Source organism: Papio anubis, chromosome 1 (assembly GCF_008728515.1).
Source record: "Papio anubis isolate 15944 chromosome 1, Panubis1.0, whole genome shotgun sequence".
In the NCBI taxonomy this organism is placed as follows: Eukaryota; Metazoa; Chordata; class Mammalia; order Primates; family Cercopithecidae; genus Papio; species Papio anubis.
Window position 1 is genome coordinate 49,740,196 of NC_044976.1, and position 18,119 is coordinate 49,758,314.

The 18,119-nt window shown below is 50.7% G+C and overlaps 1 protein-coding gene across 6 annotated transcripts in view; it reads right to left on the bottom strand.

The window, feature by feature from the left end:
- Positions 1-18,119, bottom strand: part of TTC39A (tetratricopeptide repeat domain 39A) — a 58,816-nt gene that overhangs the window by 20,769 nt on the left and 19,928 nt on the right. For 3 of the 6 annotated variants that reach the window (XM_003891872.3, XM_017961457.3, XM_031668525.1), the window contains exons 2-6: positions 14,139-14,243; positions 5,447-5,578; positions 4,755-4,831; positions 3,876-3,943; positions 1,572-1,636 (exon numbers count right to left, since the gene is read on the bottom strand). In XM_003891872.3, the coding sequence (XP_003891921.1) occupies positions 1,572-1,636; positions 3,876-3,943; positions 4,755-4,831; positions 5,447-5,578; positions 14,139-14,243 (447 nt within the window). Of the gene's footprint in view, positions 1-1,571; positions 1,637-3,875; positions 3,944-4,754; positions 4,832-5,446; positions 5,579-9,307; positions 9,415-14,138; positions 14,244-14,416; positions 14,681-18,119 lie in introns of those variants that run through there. The other 3 variants (XM_009208452.2, XM_009208458.2, XM_017961468.3) reach the window with 3 other exon arrangements.

The window sequence follows — 18,119 nt, forward strand, 5'->3', positions numbered from 1 at the left end:
AGACCCCTTTGCAATATTATTTTTCTGTCTCTCTTGCCTGATGGAAAAAGCGTGAAGTAAATTATCTGCCATCTCTGTGGTGCATGTGGACTACTGAGCAGGTGTAGTAAGATTGGTGTCACCGTAAATTTTTTTTTTTTTTTTTTTTTTGAGACGGAGTCTCGCTCTGTCGCCCAGGCTGGAGTGCAGTGGCCGGATCTCAGCTCACTGCAAGCTCCGCCTCCTGGGTTCACACCATTCTCCCGCCTCAGCCTCCCGAGTAGCTGGGACCACAGGCGCCCGCCACCTCGCCCGGCTAATTTTTTGTATTTTTTAGTAGAGACGGGGTTTCACCGTGTTAGCCAGCATGGTCTCGATCTCCTGACCTCGTGATCCGCCCATCTCGGCCTCCCAAAGTGCTGGGATTACAGGCTTGAGCCACCGCGCCCGGCCAGTGTCACCGTAAATTTATCATCACCAGCTTCAGCTGGGCTTCTCCGTACTGCCAGTCACTCTTGTGCTGTTTCCATAGTGATTTCTGCATAATCCTCTGCATATTTCAAAGCTTATCTACTCTCTTTAAAACTCTTGCCCCCACCCCCCTTGTTTTTGTTTTTGAGACGATATCTTGCTCTGTCACCCAGGCTGGAGTGCAGTGGCATGATATCAGTTCACTGCAACCTCCACGTCCCGGGTTCAAGTGATTCTCCTGCCTCAGCCTCCCGAGTAGCTGGGATTACAGGCACCTGCCACCATGCCCACCTAATTTTTGTATTTTTAGAAGAGACAGGGTTTCACCAGGTTGGACAGGCTGGTCTCGAACTCCTGACCTCAGGTGATCCGCCTGCCTCAGCCTCCCAAAGTGCTGGGATTACAGGCTTGAGCCACCGCGTCCGGCCTCAAATCAACTTTTAATGGAAATAAGTTTTAATGCAACACTTGGTGAGTGGGGGACTGGATTTTCAGAGCTTTTGTTGCTGTGGGAACCATAGATAAGGGATTATGGAGCCATGTTGGGTAAAAAACGCTCCGGACTGAATCTTCATTCATAAACATGGCCTGAGCCTGGGCTAGTTTGAATATCAGGGATCCAGAGATAGCACGGAAGTGATTTTGGCCTGCAGAGAGCATGTCCACACGTGTGTGTGTGTGTGTGTGTATGCATGTGTGTGTGTGTATACCTTTCCTGTGTACTAGAGTTAAAGAAGCCTTCATGGGGAAGGTGGCATTTGGACTGGGCCTTAACAGATCTGTGGGAGTTCTGCTGCTGTTCACAAAATGGCTGTTCGTGTGGCTATCTCCCTGCCCCCACCAGACCAGCCTGTGCAGAATCTGTGTCTTATTTTCCCCAGCAGAGGGTCAGGCAGGGAGTAAGCACTCAAGGGACCAAAGGGAAGAGACACAGCCAGAAAGCCAGGGGAATATGATTTCAGGAGACTGAAGTCCTGAGGGCATGGAAATTGGCTTGCATCAACAGTCTAGGTTCTGGCCTTGTTTAGTACTCTTCTCCTCCCACAAAGCCGCCTGAGGGGAACAGCACAGCAGAGGCTATGACCCAGAGTCTCCACAAGCGGATGGCCAGCCCCACTCACTTGTAAGTCTGGTAGCTGTTTCGAACTTTGATGCCACCTTTGATGAAGCTCACCATGTTCTCGTCCTGCAGGAGGAAAAGATGCTGACCGCCTGGCCCAGGTGGGCAGCCGTAGGCTGAGAGGGATCATGCAAGGCTCTGGGCCTGACTGCCCCTCCCTGTGAGGAACCCTAGGGGGATGAGGTCAGAGATCAGCCAAACCAGACCTCCCTGCTCTTTGGCTCAGCAAAACCTCTAAAATGCCCAGCGTTGGACCAGCCTCACAGGTACACTACTCTGTGCTTGGAGAGACGCCTGGAGGGGCCACGCCCAATGGTTAACAGTATCTCCCTCTAGGTGGAGGGACTGCGTGAAAGGAGAGGGGATGCTTGTTTTTGGATTGTTTGTGGTTTTTACAACAAGCAGGTATTTATCACATTTTTAAATGTAAAACTTCCTTTGCCTATAGCCGCCAGCAGCTCTATTCACTGTTTACACCCAATGGAAAACGGATGGACAAGGGTTATGGAAGTTCATGATAGCCAAGAAACAGAAACAGCCCAAATGGCCACCAGCAGAAGGACAGATAAACAAACTGCGGTGTGTTCAGGCAAGAGAATAACACACAGTCACATAAGGCCGAAGGAAGAAAGCAAGACCCACACCACTTAGGAAGCTCAAAAGCAAATGAAACATCACCATATGCTGTTCAGGCATGAGTACAAAGCTGAGAAAGCGATTTTTTAAAAAAAATAGGGTAGGGCCGAGGTGGGCGCATCACTTGAGGTCAGGAGTTCGAGACCAGCCTGGCCAACGTGGTGAAACTCCATCTCTACTAAAAATACAAAAATACAAAAATTAGCCAGAGGCTGAGGCGGGAGAATCGCTTGAACCCAGGAGGCAGAGCTTGCAGTGAGCTGAGATCACACCACTGCACTCCAGCCTGGGCGACAGAGTGAGACTCCGTCTCAAAAAAAAAAAAAAAAAAAGGAAAGGGTAGGGGACAATAAACATAACACTCTAGTAGTGATTCCCCTGCTGGGTGCATGGACAGGGCGAGGAGGAGTCCCAGGGTGGGGAGAGTTATTGCCCGTGTTCTGTCCTCCAGTTGGCTGTGGTGTTGATGGGTGTTCATTATTTGTAAAAATGTAATAAACAAACAAAACAAAATGTCGTTTATGGTGCAATCATTACAGTGAATCCTAAAGCAAGGATTAGGATTAATCCAATTCTAATCTCCCCAGGTCAAAAAGATAGAAAAAAAAAGCTATGAAATTAACCAGCACCCCAACACTAAAATGTCCCTCTTTTTTTTTTTTTTTTTTTTTGAGGCCGAGTCTCGCTCTGTCACCCAGGCTGGAGTGCAGTGGCCGGATCTCAGCTCACTGCAAGCTCCGCCTCCCGGGTTTACGCCATTCTCTTGCCTCAGCCTCCCGAGTAGCTGGGACTACAGGCGCCCGCCACCTCACCTGGCTAGTTTTTTGTATTTTTTAGTAGAGACGGGGTTTCATTGTGTTAGCCAGAATGGTCTCGATCTCCTGACCTCGTGATCCGCCCGTCTCGGCCTCCCAAAGTGCTGGGATTACAGGCTTGAGCCACCGCGCCCGGCCTAATGTCCCTCTTTTGCTAAATACACATATATAATGATGCTGATATGTTCTCATTATAACCCAGGCTTTCAGGCAAAAGCATGCAGTGATCATTCTCATCATTCCCACTGTGTGGTGAGGAGACCCGGGCTCCAACTTCATCAGACCTAGGTTCAAATCCCTGCTCATCATTTGCTAATCATGTGACCTTGGGAAAGTGACCCCTCTCCTCTAAGTCTCCCCTTCACAGGCCTCTGTGGTGAAGATTAAATAACAAATGTAAATATTAGCAAAAACAAACTGTAATGTGTGTAAGGTATGTAGAAACTACATACCTGTACCGTGTGCAAAAAGTCTGGTACATCACAGGTGCTACAGAGCTTGTTGAATGAATCACATGGAAAGCAGGCTTTGAGACAATGCCTATCACCCCCACAGGACCCTTAACAGGAAATGCAGCAGCCACACAGTGGAAACAGCATCCCGGTAACGGTGGGAGCGCATGTGCTAGGGGTGTGAGGGCGTGATGCCCATCACTTCCCTTTGAGCTCTGCCAGGGGCAGGAGTGTGAAGGATGGGTCACGACTGCTACAGGGGATGGGTCACGATTGCTACAGGGGATGGGTCGTGGTTGCTATGGGGGATGGGTCACAGTTGCTCTAGGGGAAGGGTTGTGGTTGGATGTGGAAATTGATCTTCTGAAATCCCAGCCTCCTTGTACAAGTGGGGGTCCCTACCTGCAGGAAGGTCAGGGCTGCTCGCTGCAGCAGGCACTCTGCATAGCAGACCTCAGCGTGGATTTCCTCTGTGGGGAAAAAACCAAAGCCCTGTGGCCTCCTGGGACTCTAATCAGGAGGCCTGGGATGAATCCTCACACCTCCACTTTCCCAAAAGCAAAGGGAACCTGTGCCAGCACCTCTCCTGTCCCCTACCTCGTCACCCAGTGCTTCAGAGTGTTCGTCACTGTCCCTAGAAGCTAGCTCACACCCTCCCCAAGAAGGTCGCCTAGTCTTGTTCTCCAAGCACCACTGTAGGTGCTGTGCACCCAGCAACATCAGATGCATTGTGGGGCGCTAGAACCTTCCAGGGCTCTTGAGGAGGGTAAGGCCACTTTCTCCTATGCTGCAGAGCCCCTCACTGCTTGTGGTCAGCCACTGCTGCCTCCAGGACAGCTGCATGTGGTCATGGCACAAAGACCTGGATGGACCATGACAGCCCACACCATCTCTTCTCATGTTGTCCCAGTGACTCAGCTGCTGACACCACATTCTCCTCTGGAGCCCATGTGATCACCAGGATAATTAAATCAGTAAACTCAACTGCACATACAACTGTGGGCCTGAGAAGCAGAGCCCTGGCCTTGGACAGCTTTCCCTTTTCTTGACTTGCAGGTTCTCAGCCAGTAGTGCTATCACATAAGTGGGTCTCACCTGCCCCCCACACCCTCACTAGAGAGCCAGGCCTCAAAAGGCCCCAGGTCTGACCCATGTGTGTCCTGGCATGGACCCCAGGGCCTGGCCCCCTAGGCGATGACAGGGAGGATAACTGCCCCTTCCTGGGCCTGGAGCTGGCCGCCTGGGCTTAGCATGGTTGAGAGGACGTCCTGGATGCCACACCTTCAGTGAATTGGCCCAGCGTGGGGCGGTTCACCAGGCTGCTGAAGGAATCTGTTACAGAAGACTTCCTCCGGTGCCTGAGAAGGAAAAAGAGGGGCCTCAGGTGAGGATTAGAGAGAGGCCACACTTGTCTCTGTCCCTCTCTGCTACACTCTAGAACATTCCTAGAGAGACAGAGCTAACAGAAAGAACACAGACTTTGGGGTGAGGCAGAAGAGGTTTGATATTCTGGCAAAAACAGTCACTTAACTTCTCTGAGGCTCAGTGTCTTCACTGACAAAATGGGACAGTTACCACCTGATCAGTCCTGGGGCTGAGGCTAAACAGCAGCCCCTGGTCAACCCGTGTCCAGGCCAGGTGACGCTGCTCCTGGCAGCTCCCAACCTGTGCCACATTTGGGTTCCTCTCCTTAATGTCTCTTCGTGCCCAGCCTGGCCTACCCTCCTGCCCACTCAAGTCGTGGTGCCTCCTCCTCTACTCTGTCACCCTGGTCCCTGAAAGCTGCCCAGTGACTGGCTCAGACAACATAGCTCCTGAGGCAGGGCCAACAGGGATGGCTCTTAGCACCTGCAGACACAACGTCTTAGCCAAAAGCAGCAGCGCGAATAGTGGCATGTTAGGCACTGGGATGGGCCAAGGTGAGAGAAGGGTGGGCCTCCCAACCTCTGATCCCTGCCCCCAACGCCCCCAACCTCTGACACAGCATCTGTGCCTCCTTCATCATGTTGCCGGCGAGCAGGATGTCCTGAGGGTCAAAGGTCATCATGGCCTGCATCTCCAGGATGGTGGCATACGTCAGCGAGTGGTACATGCTTTCCTTGGTTCTGCCAAAGAGAAGGGACATTGAGAGCACCACCTCACAGAGCCCCAGAGGCAGCTGGCCCTGGGCAGCTCATCTCCGTCCTCCTCCATTCTGCAGTGAGGCAAGGGGACCGGGGGTCCAGGCACGGGGAGGTCCTTGGCCAGGTCTGATCTGCTCACTGCTACTCAAAAGACCTCAGATTCGGTTTCCAGCTTGCCTTCTTCCTGCTGAGTGGCCCTAAGTGATCTACCAGATTTGAGCCTCAGTTCCTCATCGGCTCAGTAGGGGTGGCAGCAGCATAGCTGCCATGAGCACTGAGAAAGGCTTTAGTGCATGTCGGCCCGAGGCTGCCCTTCCCTGCCCCCAGTGCCACCCTCTTGCCTTCTGCCCCCACCTCCTGTAGGCTGAGCCCAAGTCCTGTCTGTGAGATCCTGTTTAGCCCAAACCCCACCCCTGGGCTGCCCTCAACCCCACTTCCCTGGACCTCCTCGCTAGTCACCTGCTGCCTCTTCCCACTCCCTCCCCTCATCTGATCATGGTGCCCAATAGTTATACCTTCCCATGGCTCCCACATCCTAGGAGATCCTGCCGGGGCTGAAGCTCCACAAGATGTCAGCCCTGCCCACCTCTCCAGCTCTCTTGATGCTTCTGTTCCCCACCCACCCCTATCTGGTCACATTCAAGACTGCACCCCCAGCCACACTGAACCACAAAGACCTTCCGTTAGAAAATCCCACATTTCCCTCCTCCAGGCCTTTGCCCAGGCTGTTCCCTCAGATTGCAATGCCCTTCCTCGGCCAGGTGTGGTGGCACATGCCTGTAATCCCAGGACTCTAGGAGGGCAAGGCGGGAGGATTGTTTGAGCCCAGGAGTTTGAGACCAGGCTGAGTAACATAGTGAGACCCTGTCTCTAAAAAGTAATAATAATTTTTTTTTAAAAGAAAGAAATACCCTTCCTCTACATCTCCTGACATATCTGTCAAGGCCCTCAAATGCCTCCCAGAGCCCTGGGAATCCAGGCCTCCTCCTCAGGGACTCCATCTGTAACTGAGGTACGGGTCATGCTGAACTGACCAGCATAGGCTCAGCTCTCTGCAGACTGTGGGCACCTCGAGGACAGAGTTTGTGTGTGACTCATCTCTGTCCTCAGCACTGATGTCAGGGCTGAGCCAAGGTGGCCTCAGGAGTCTCCAGGCTCCCTGCTCCTCCACCGCCCCAGGCTCCTCAGCTGAAGGGTGCGTTGGGGGCAGGGGGTAGCATTTAGTCCATCACATGGAGAGGGCAACAGGCAAGGAGGGATGCGAACAACGCCAGGTCCTCTCTGTATGTGGAGGGAGCCACTTAACATGTCTGGGCCTAGATTTCTGCTTCTGCAAAATGGGGACGATAATGCTAGCCTGCCCAGGTCCCTGTAAGCCTGTGGGACTGACTGGGAGCGCCTTTACTCCCTTCCCCAGGTCTCCTTGTGAATTATTTATAAAGCTCCTCAGTGCCAGGTTTATGCTGGGAACTTCAGAGGAAAGAGAGATGACTAAGGTTTACAGGCTGTTTGGTTGTGAAATCATGTGACTTTACCCCTTTTCCTGTTCATAAAACACTCGTAAATTAAGCTACTTCTGGGTGACACTCCTGTGATCCCTGAGGGTCAAAGGCAGGAAACCAAGGCTGCTCCACCGCTTGCCAGCCAGGGGCACTCTCTGGATGCTCCCAGGCCTTTGCCAGGACTGCTTCATCTGCAGGCAGTGGCTTGTGGAGAGGAGCAGGCTGCCCAGAGCTGGGGCCAGAACCAGGCTTCAGAGCCCCTCAGACACAGGTTGGAGTCTCAGCTTTGCCAGCTACCAGCTGTGTGACCTGGCATGTCTCATGTCTCACAGCCTCCCTCAGCCTCAGGTTTTTCCCTGCAGAAGGAAAACTGTAACTCTTCTCCCCCACGGGCTTTTGCATGGCTTAAATAGAATAATACCCAGGCCAGGGGCCACTGCACCAAAGCTCAGTAAATATGAGTCCCTCCATGTCCTGTGCCACTTCCCTGCATAAAAACCTTCTCCTTGAGGAGGGGCTTCCCTGGCAGCACACAGACCCATCCCCCAGATAACACCCCAGCCCCCAGGCCTCTCCATCTCTCAAGCCCTTGTCTCTCTCTTCCTCTCCCACTGCCGGTCAGAGGCCTGGGACTCAGCACCACCTGCCCAGCCCCACCTGTGGAACCTTGTCTGGTACTGGGCCCAGAAGGAGGGACAGCTCCCCCCGGGCAGCTGGCAGACAAAGTGGAATTTCTAGTCTGAGGCCCAAGGCCCCAACAGGCGTCTGTGGCTAAGAATACTAGCCCCTCCCCAGCCTACCTCCTGGAAGTCCCCAACTCTAGTCTGAACTGGGAAATGAGGTACAGAGGTATGACAACCCTCGAACCTCAGGCACTCCAAGTTTAGCTTGTACCCAAGTTCTTATTTGCATATATATCATCCAGGCCATTAGTCGGCTCATTCCTGAGCTGTCCCCTCACTCTGGGACATGTCTACTGGGGTCCCACCTTCTTGGTCCCAGACCAGCTGTCAGGATAGGGAGGGCACTGGGAGGCAGAGGCAGCCCCTTGACCTCTCCAAGTCTCTGCCCCTTCATGCTCACTGAAGCTCCCCCTACTCCACTTTCTGGTCTTTTCAGACTCTACTTCCTCTCCAGCCCAAGTTGCTTCTATGGACTCCCCATCCCCAGTCCGATGTCCATCACCCTGCCCTCTTCCTTCTGGGATCTGCCTCAGTTCCTCCCACTCCAGGGTGAGTGTCTCCATCTCTCACATACACCAGACCCTCATTCACCGCCCAGTCTTTGCAAAGGCAGTTCCTTACGCCTAGAAATGCCCCCTCTATCTGGCTGACTCCTTCTCATCCAGTCCATCTCGGCGTAAATGTCACTTTTTCCAGGAAGCCTTCCAGGGCAGCTTCATGGGTGTGTGGTCTATGCCGTTGCACAGGGCCAGTGCCTAAAAAGGGCCCATGTTTGGTTTAATTCTCTGCTGTCACTGTCTTTAAATTTTAATAATATTTGAACAAATGACCCTGAATTTCTATTTGGCAATGAGCCCCAGGGAATGATGCAGTCCTCCCGACCAGCTCCTTTCCCACATGAAGTGGGGTCCCTGGGTAGTTCTCGGCACCCCTTATTGCTTGTTTCGCCATTTCCCTGCTGGACCCTGAGAACAGCCCACATCTTGCTCAGTAATGGAGCACCAGCACCCAGCTCACTGCCGGGCCCAGGAGGGCGCTCAAAGGCTGTTGCTGAATGAACCAGTGACAGTTGCCCAACCATCTCCATCCTTTGAGTCACAGTGTGACCTTGTTTTCATCACACAGAATGGCTCTACTTCTGGAGTCTTAAAGGATGCCGCCACCCTCCCAGCTCTAAGCCTCCTGACCTGCCTGTACTGGCCCATCACTTCCACTGCCCATCCTCCCTCCTCCAGTCTGTCCCCTCTTCCTGACTGCTTAGCCTAGTGTCCTCATACCAGTCTCTCTCTCTTGTCAACATACTCAACGCCAAGTCTGCCAACCTGCTGAACCCAGCTAGGAGCCCAGCTCAGGAGCCACGCAACTGCCCACTTTCTCCACACTGCCACTGAGCAATGCTGGAGAAAGCTGCCCCCTACACAGACAGCCTCAGCCAGGCCCGGCATCCTGTCCAGAAACACCTTTTCCCCTCTCCTCGTTATCCCTGCACCACCACCTGGCCCCTGGCTTTTGGCAGGTGACCTTACCTCTTCCCTCAGAGAAACTCCAGAACGCTCAAGGGCATACCCTGAACTTGTTGCACCTCCACACACGCCCCCGATGCACCCTTTCCACCTCCTTCACTCCTCGTGGTTTGGGGGAGGCAGATGTGAGGCCCTGCCCAAGGTAAATGCCGCCAACCCAAGGGGGAGGGCAAACCACACACACAGCAGTCGGTGTGTGGTTTGTGCAGCTGGAGGACCTGGATCCGAATCCCACTCTGCCGTTTATTAACCACGATCATATAATTCAAGAAAGCCAAGAGCAGTAGCCTCCACGTCCCAAAGACAGTGCGTCAGGTCACACTCAGTGCTAAGTGAAATATGCTAGAAGCAGAGACAACGCTACTCAAAGCATGACTTATGGAAAGCAGAGGCGAGGCGGGGAAGGGAGCTAGGAAAGCCCAGATGCCCCACTCGGAGCGAAAGAGGAGCACCGTCCCCCACTGCACGGGACCACGACAATTAAACGAGACAATGTGTGTTCAGTGAAGAACAGCAAAGGACACTGGGCCCAATATCTTCTGAAGCTTCGGTGGCCATCAGTGAGGAAGGGAGGCTGTTTTCCAGCAAGAATTATTTTCTCTAGACCCGTGGTTCTCACTGGAAGTGCCAGGGTATCCGCACTCCCAACGTGAGGACATGTGGCAATTTCTGGAGATATTTTGGGTTGTCACAGGTGGTATGGGGGTAGTGTGCTACTGACACTACTATCTGGAGGAAAACTGTTAAACTCAAAAAGAAAGAAAGGGCCTGGTGTGGTGGCTGACGCCTGTAATCCCAGCACTGTGGGAGGCCAAGGCGGGGGGATCACCTGAGGTTGGGAGTTCAAGGCCAGCCTGGCCAAAATTGTGAAACCCCATCTCTACTAAAAATATAAAAAATTAGCCGGGCATGGTGGCATGCACCTGCAATCCCAGCTACTAGGGAGGCTGAGGCAGGAGAATCGCTTGAACCCAGGAGGTGGAGGTTGCAGTGAGCTGAGATCATACCACTGCACTCCAAAAGGAAGAAAGAGAGAAAGAAAGAAAGAAAGAGAGAAAGAAAGAAAGAAAGAGAAAGAAAGAAAGAGAGAGAAGGAAGGAAGGAAAGAAAAGAAAGAAAAAAGAAAGAAAGGATCCTTTTCTGGAATAAGGCAGGGGCTAAGAAACAGATGCTGCACTGCTTCCCACGTGAGGTAACAGGTGGCTCCATGGGAAGACTGGATTCCTGGAGTGTCTCTGTTAGGACGAGGGTTTCCTCTGGGGGTCCTGAGAGCTACAGGACTCCTGTTAGAATGCCCTCCTGAGGTGAGGGGGCCATAGAGGGAAAAGCCCTTTCAGGGACCTTGTGGCAGGGACAGCTTGAGGACCCAGGCGCAGCCACAGCCTTTGGTTTTAATATTTTCTCCAGTGTTTTGACTCCCTTCTGTTGGCCCCAAGTCTACAGGACAGTTTAGAGTAGGCTGAGGCATGACCTTATCGGGGGTTCAGTGGGTGAGGAGAAGGGCCAGTGTCTGTGCTTGGGGTATGGGACAGGCTGAGCAGCTGTGTCCTGGGCAGCTGGTTTCCAGTGCAGGAGGGTGGCTATGGTCTGGGGTCCAGGCTTGAGTGAGCAACAGGAAATGACTAGGGGAGAAGCAGGAGCTGGGGAGCCTTCCAAGAAAACTGAGAGGGGAACCTGGACATTCTAAGACAGAGCAAGTTGCAGCTGGGCCTGCCTCAGGCCATGGCCACACTCTTGCTGCAGGCCCTGACCCACCCAGCCTGACCCCCTCAAGCCAGGTTCCCTCAGAGGGTGGGAGTGAGGTGTGGACACTGCCCCATGCCCTGGAACACTCACCCCACCCCAAAAGCTGGGCCACTGACCCTAGAGGGAGAAAGATGGGTCCATCATGTCTATAGAAACTGAACAGGTCAGGCCTGGGGACTTGTGGAAACCAGTCCCCTGGCCTCAGCATTCACTTTTCCTTGGGGCTTGGGTGCAGGGGACAAGTTGGAGCTGAAAAGAGGCGGACTAGGGGGAGTAGGTGGCAGAGATGATTAGACCTCAGCCCCTAGTCTCCCAATTTAGGCGGCTAAGGCTCTCTGTCCAGGCTGAGAAATGGAGGATTCCTCACTGGAGAAGCCAAGTCATCCCGGGTGCTGACATCTGGTGGCCAGGTCTTCCAAAGCCAACTCCACCAACTACAAGGCAGCTTGGCACAGACCTCCCGGCTGGCCTTCGCATGAGCTCATTCTTAAACAGGACTAGACAGACAGCCAGGGATGGCTGGGTTTTTGAAGAAAGCACCCCATGAGAAGAGAATTCCCCCATTAAACAGACTCCAGGAACACGGAGAAAGCCAAGTTATACAGGAAAAGAATGAAATATTTTAAACAGAAATAATATTCTGTGACAATAACAATAAATACTTTATTAGATACTTAATACATGCCAGGCACTGTCCTAAGGGCCTCATATTCCAAATATAGATATAAAGAAGTTAGTACACCATAAACCAAGAAGAAGATGTTTTAGGGAAAAAAGAACATTCAGAGAATAAAGAATGCCAGGAAATTAATCATATGATTACAGAGATAAAGAAGTCAACAGCAGGAATTAATGAGAAGGGTGAGGAAATCTTCCAAAAATCAGACGGAAAAAAAAGATAAAGCAGTGGGAAAAACAAGAGGGAGAGGGAAGAGGCTCAGAAGAGGACTGACCTAGGAGGTCCAAAAGGCACGTTAAAGAAAGCCCAGGAAAGGGAAATAAGATGGAACTATCGTACAAGAGCATTGCCCAGAACTGAGAGCCCGCATAACAATCCAGAATAAAAAAGACTTCATTGCCACACATCGCGGTAAAATTCCAGATTTTCAGAAATACAAGAGCCAATCCTAAACCTTTCTGGAGAAGGAGTAAGTAAGAAGAATTAGGGTTCTCACAGCTACAGTAAATGCTAGAACACTGAAGCAAGGTATTCAAAATTCTTAGGGAAAAAAATATATTTATACAAGTCTTTCTTAGGAAATTTCTTTTTTTTTTTTCCCCCCAGACAGAGTCTCACTCTGTCACCTAGGCTGGAGTACAATGGAGCAATCTCTGCTCACTGCAACCTCCACCTCCTGAATTCAAGTGATCCTCCTGCCTCAGCCTCCCAACTAGCTGGCATTACAGGCACTCACCGCCATGCCCAGCTAATCTTTGTATTTTTAGTAGCGACGAGGTTTCACCACGTTGGCCAGGCTGGTCTTGAACTTCTGACTTCAAATGATCCACCCACCTCAGCCTCCCAAAGTGCTGGGATTACAGGCATGAGCCACTGCACCCAGCCTTTCTTAGGAAATTTCTTTTTTTTTTTTTTTTCCCAGACAGAGTCTCACTCTGTCACCTAGGCTGGAGTACAATGGAGCAATCTCTGCTCACTGCAACCTCCACCTCCTGAATTCAAGCGATCCTCCTGCCTCAGCCTCCCAACTAGCTGGCATTACAGGCACTCACCGCCATGCCCAGCTAATCTTTGTATTTTTAGTAGCGACGAGGTTTCACCACGTTGGCCAGGCTGATCCACCCACCTCAGCCTCCCAAAGTGCTGGGATTACAGGCATGAGCCACTGCGCCCAGGCTTTCTTAGGAAATTTCTATGGGACATTCCCTGGCAAACGAGGGGGACACAAGAGAAAAGACCTGGAATCAAAGAAGCAGGAGAAATGCAAAGGAGCTCTAGGAAACAGCCAGGAGGAGCCAGAAGACATGTCTGTCCTCCCAAGGATAGGTTTCCAGGAAAATGAGGGGGGTACTGAGTGCTTACTTGATAGATTTCAGCATTTTGGGAAAAACTCACGATAGGATGATCTGATGGGAGTGGTTACAAAGACTTAAGGATAAATGTTTAGCAAATTAGGAAAATGGGAAAAGCAAGAAAATTATTAACTCTAGAAGGAAACAGTCTCACACATGATTTTCTTTGCAATGAGCATTAATCAAAAAGGTATAGTAAAGTAAACATTGCTTATTTCTTTCTTTTCTTTTTTTTTGAGACAGAGTCTGGCTCTGTCGTCCAGGCTGGAGTGCAGTGGCGCGATCTCGGCTCACTGCAAGCTCCGCCTCCTGGGTTCATGCCATTCTCCTGCCTCAGCCTCCTGAGTAGCTGGGACTACAGACACACACCACCACACCCAGCTAATTTTTTATATTTTTGGTAGAGATGGGGTTTCACCATGTTAGCCAGGCTGGTCTTCAACTCCTGACCTCAAGTGATTTGCCCGCCTTGGCCTCCCAAACTGCTGGGATTATAGGCATGAGCCACCACGCCCAGCCCAATAAATGTTTTAAAGTGGTAAGAAAGGGTGAGTTTTATGGTATCTGAATTATATCTCAATTTTTAAAACTGAGAAAAAGTGATAAGTAAAGAAAAAGGAGTATATGCACATTATTGATTTGTATTTACAGAAACATGGCCGTGAGCATTCAAGGAAATGGTCAAGGGAGCAGCCCTCTTTATTGCCCTAAAACACCCAGGAAAGCAGGCAACCTAGTCTTTAGTGCTTTGAGGAAAAATAAACAAAGGGTCGTGTGAGAGCTGGCGAGGAAGAAACTCCTTATGCAGGAACACATAAGGAAGTGTGAAGAACCCTCAAGAGCCTGAGGAGAAGCAAGTCACAGTGACCTTGGAGAGGGCCTGGATACACGCAGGCTGTGGAATGGAGCCTGAGCCATCTTTATGGGACTTGTCAGAGGTCCTGGTGACCCAGAAAGCCGAAGGCATTTAGTTACACAGAGTTCCTCTCATACAAGACCTCTGGTTCTCCCTGACCGTCAAGCACACCCCCTACCCCAGCCGGGGCTTGAGCCTCACCTGGGTTTGAGGTAGCTGAGTGCTTCTGAGAACTGGTTGGTGAGGAAAAGGTCCAGGGCGGTCATGCACTGGTCCAGGGCCTCGTGGAGGCTGCTCTCAGGAGTCCTGGGGGAAGAGATGTGGGGCATGACACAGGGGCCCTCCAGCCCTCCAGCCTCTCCTGACTGGGACAGAGCCTCACAGGGCCTACTCGGTCTCCCTGGCCAGCCTTGGGTGCCTGTCACGAGCTCCTCCAGGCTGCCACTCTGTAGTGAGACGCAGGAACAATTCGGACCCACCTCTTGGTGTTCCCAAGGGTGGGAGGGGGAGCAGAAGGGAATGTCATCTGAGATCTGATGGAGGTGGGGGAGGGGCCAAGGGCAAGGAGCAAAGACGCCTCAGGAATAAATGATCTTACCCTCCACAAGGGTAAAGGGAGTCTTTGTGGCCCTTCTGACCCATTGGGCTCTGCTGCCCCCCGGGGGGGTGCAGCCCACCCACTAAATCCCACAGCCCCTTTTTCCCTCCTCCTTCTCCAGGCCTCCTCCCTCCCCCAGGCCTGGACTCTAGAATCCCAGACGTTGTCACAATGGGCTTCGAGGGTCAGCAGCCCCATACGAGAGGCCCAGGGACTTTCAAATTCACTTTGCCAGTGGCTCCTCCAGAATACCTGAACCCTTTCCAGTCCTTACGTTTCTCTGTAGCTTTTACCACCCTCTGACATGATATGTTTTTCTTATTTTTGTGTTTATTGTCTGTCTCCCTCCACTAAACTATAAACTTCCAGGAAGCAAGAATCTTTAACTGCTGTATCCCCAGCACCTAGTATCCGGGACAAAATGGCTTTTAATAAATATCTGTTAAGTGAATGAATGAATGAATGAATGAAGAGTCTAAGGCTAGGAAAGCAAACCCCTGACTTTTCTGGGTCTCAGCTTTCCCATACAAAAATGAGAGATGGAACTAAGAGATCCCAGAACCCTGTCTATTTGATGTTTTGATAATGCCTTTTCTCAAGGGGCCTCCTTTGAGTGAAAGAATGTTCCAGAAAGGGGCCTGATGCTCTCCCTGAAGGGAAGTCCTATTTCCCAAAAGTTAGTTAAAAGAAATTCCCTTTCCACCAGGTAACTCCTACATATACCTTAAGGCCCAGCTCTAAAGTCTCCTGCTCTGAGACGCATCAGCAGATCTTCCCAGGCAAACTGAAACATGCCTTTTTCCAAACTGAACTCCTGTTCATTCTCCCAAATCTGTTCTCTCCCAGTCTTTGCCTTTCTTTCTTTTTTTTTTTTTTGGTAGATATGGGATCTCACCATGTTGCCCAGGCTGGTCTCAATGAACTCCTGGGTTCAAGTGATCCTCTTGCCTCAGCCTCCCAAAGTGTTAGCATTACATGTGTGAGACACCATGCCTGTCTGCCATTTTAATAAGCAACACTCCTCTACCCAATTCCTCAAGCCAAAAATCTGATAATCATCTTTGCCACATCCCTTCTCTGGCCTCTGCATCCCCTCCATCACTAAACCCCATCAATTCTACTTCTTAACTTTTTTTTTTTCTTTTAAGAATTTTTACAGAGATGGGGTCTCCTATGTTGCCCAGGCTGGTCTCGAACTCCTGGGTTCAAGTGATCCTCCCACCTCATCCTTCCAAAGTGCTGGGATTACAGGTATAAGCCACAGACTACTTCCTAACATCTCTCAATCAACCCCTTCTATGCCCAATACCTTCTGGTCCAGGCCAGCACCATCTTTACCCAAGTCTGTCGGAACACTCTCCATTCCACTCTTTCCACCTTCTTCTCTCTTCTCTGTTAGACCTTTATATTCCATATTTCACGTCTCTTAACTAACTTCCATACTATCTCTTGGACCCTCTGTTAGATCCTGAGTAATTTCTTTCATTTCACCAGCTCTCTCAATCATTAGGTGTGTCTGCCCTGCTACTTATCCTGTCTACTGAATTTTTCATTTCAATGATTGTATTTTTCATTTTGTGAAATTCCACTTGGTTCTTTTTCAAATCCTAGTTATTTGGGGTAGTATTATGTTCCCTGCCTCAAGTCCATCTTCAATTCGTTTATACATTTTAAACATAATTATTTATTCTATATCTCATAATTCCAGCATTTTAGACTACCAGGGAAACTAATTCTGCTCTTTTTTGTTTCTGGAGCCTGCTGCTCACACTGGCTTATTTCCCTGTGTGTTTTGCAATCATATTACAAATTCACGTTTGAGAGATCCAAAGGGACAGTGGGATTGCTCCAGGAAGGATTTTTCATTTACTTTGGCCAGGTTCCTGGGGGAACTACCACCCTGAGACCATTTAAGTTACTTTTTTAAGTTTATGGTTTCCAGGACCACAAAGGTAGTGGTGTGCCATCAAACCCAAAGTTTGTGTGATAGCAGACCAGTATTTATAATTCTTTAGGGAGTCTTTTTTTCCCACCGGAAATGCTGTCTCCCTTTGCTGGTGGGGGCGGACCTTTCTTCTAGCCAATCTTCCTGTTCACTGAGGCTGCAGCCCTCGGAGGGTCCCAGATTTATGTGTTGAGTCGGGGGATGCCAAGTTCCAACTCCTCAAACTGTAACTGTGTAGGCCCAAGACCTTCTTTCCCATCTGTTGAGTGGCCATTGAAACTCCTGGCTTTAGATTTCTGAAATGTGTAAACAGCCTAAGGTTGCCGTGGCTTCATCTTGTTTGCCAGCCTGACTTCAGTTCTCTCTTCACTCTTGGCTGGAGGGTGTTTCTGTTACTTCTGTGAGAGCTCAAGAATGTACTTAATTATTATTTTTACTTATTTATTTTTTGAGGACAGGGTGTCGCTCTGTTGCCCAGACTGGAGAGCAGTGGTGTGATCTCAGCTCACAGCAATCTCCTCCTCCCAGGTTCAAGCTATTCTCCTGCCTCAGCCTCCCAAGTAGCTGGGATGACAGGCACCCACGACCACGCCCAACTAATTTTTTGTATTTTCAGTAGAGACAAGGTTTCACCATGTTGGCCAGGCTGGTATCAAACTCCTGACCTCGGGTAATCCACCTGCCTTGGCCTCCCAAAGTGCTGGGATCACAGGCGTGAGCCACTGCACCTGGCCAGGAATGTACTTTAAAGGATGTTTGTTGTAACTCATCCCAGCCTCTAGGTAGTTTCTTTGAGAGAGAACATTGGAAGCATTATTTCCCCTAACCTGTCTCTCCCATAATCACCAAAGATACGTCTTTAAAACCAAAATCTGGCTGGGTGCGGTGGTTCACGCCTGTAATCCCAGCACTTTTGGAGGTCGAGGCAGGTGGATCACCTGAGGTCGGGAGTTCGAGACCAGCCTGACCAACACGGAGAAACCCCGTCTCTACTAAAAATACAATATTAGCCGGGCGTAGTGGCACATGCCTGTAATCCCAGCTACTCAGGAGGCTGAGGCAGGAGAATCGATTGAACCTGGGAGGTGGAGGTTGCGGTGAGCAGAGATCGCGCCATTGCACTCTAGCCCCGGCAAGAGCAAAATTCCATCTAAAAAAAAAAAACAAAAAACAAATCTAACCATGTCACTTCTGGACTTAAAATGCTTCCCTGGCTTCCCATTGCTCTTAGGGTAAAGGCCAAGTTCCTTTCCATGGCCTAAAAGGCCCCACCTGATGCTGCCCCTGCCCCTCTCTTCAGAGGCTGGGACGGGGTCTGTCTGTGTGCCCAGGGCATAGCCTAGTGACTGGTGTTCAAGCCATTCATCTCTGTTGGATGAATCAACGAAGCAGCAGTGAGCATCTACTGCCTAGGTGTTTAACTGGCATTCTCTCTAATTGCTCTCAAAATGCCCTGTGAAATGGATTATTACCCCCCACACCTACATACCATTGCAGATGGGGAAACTGAGGCACAGAGGACAGGTAACTTGGCTAAGGTCACACATCCAAGCATGCGTTCTAACCCAAGTTTCTGCCTGAGCCAGTGCCCATCAGCTCAGCCCCAGGGAGTCAAGCCCATTGTTGTGGTTTATGGCAA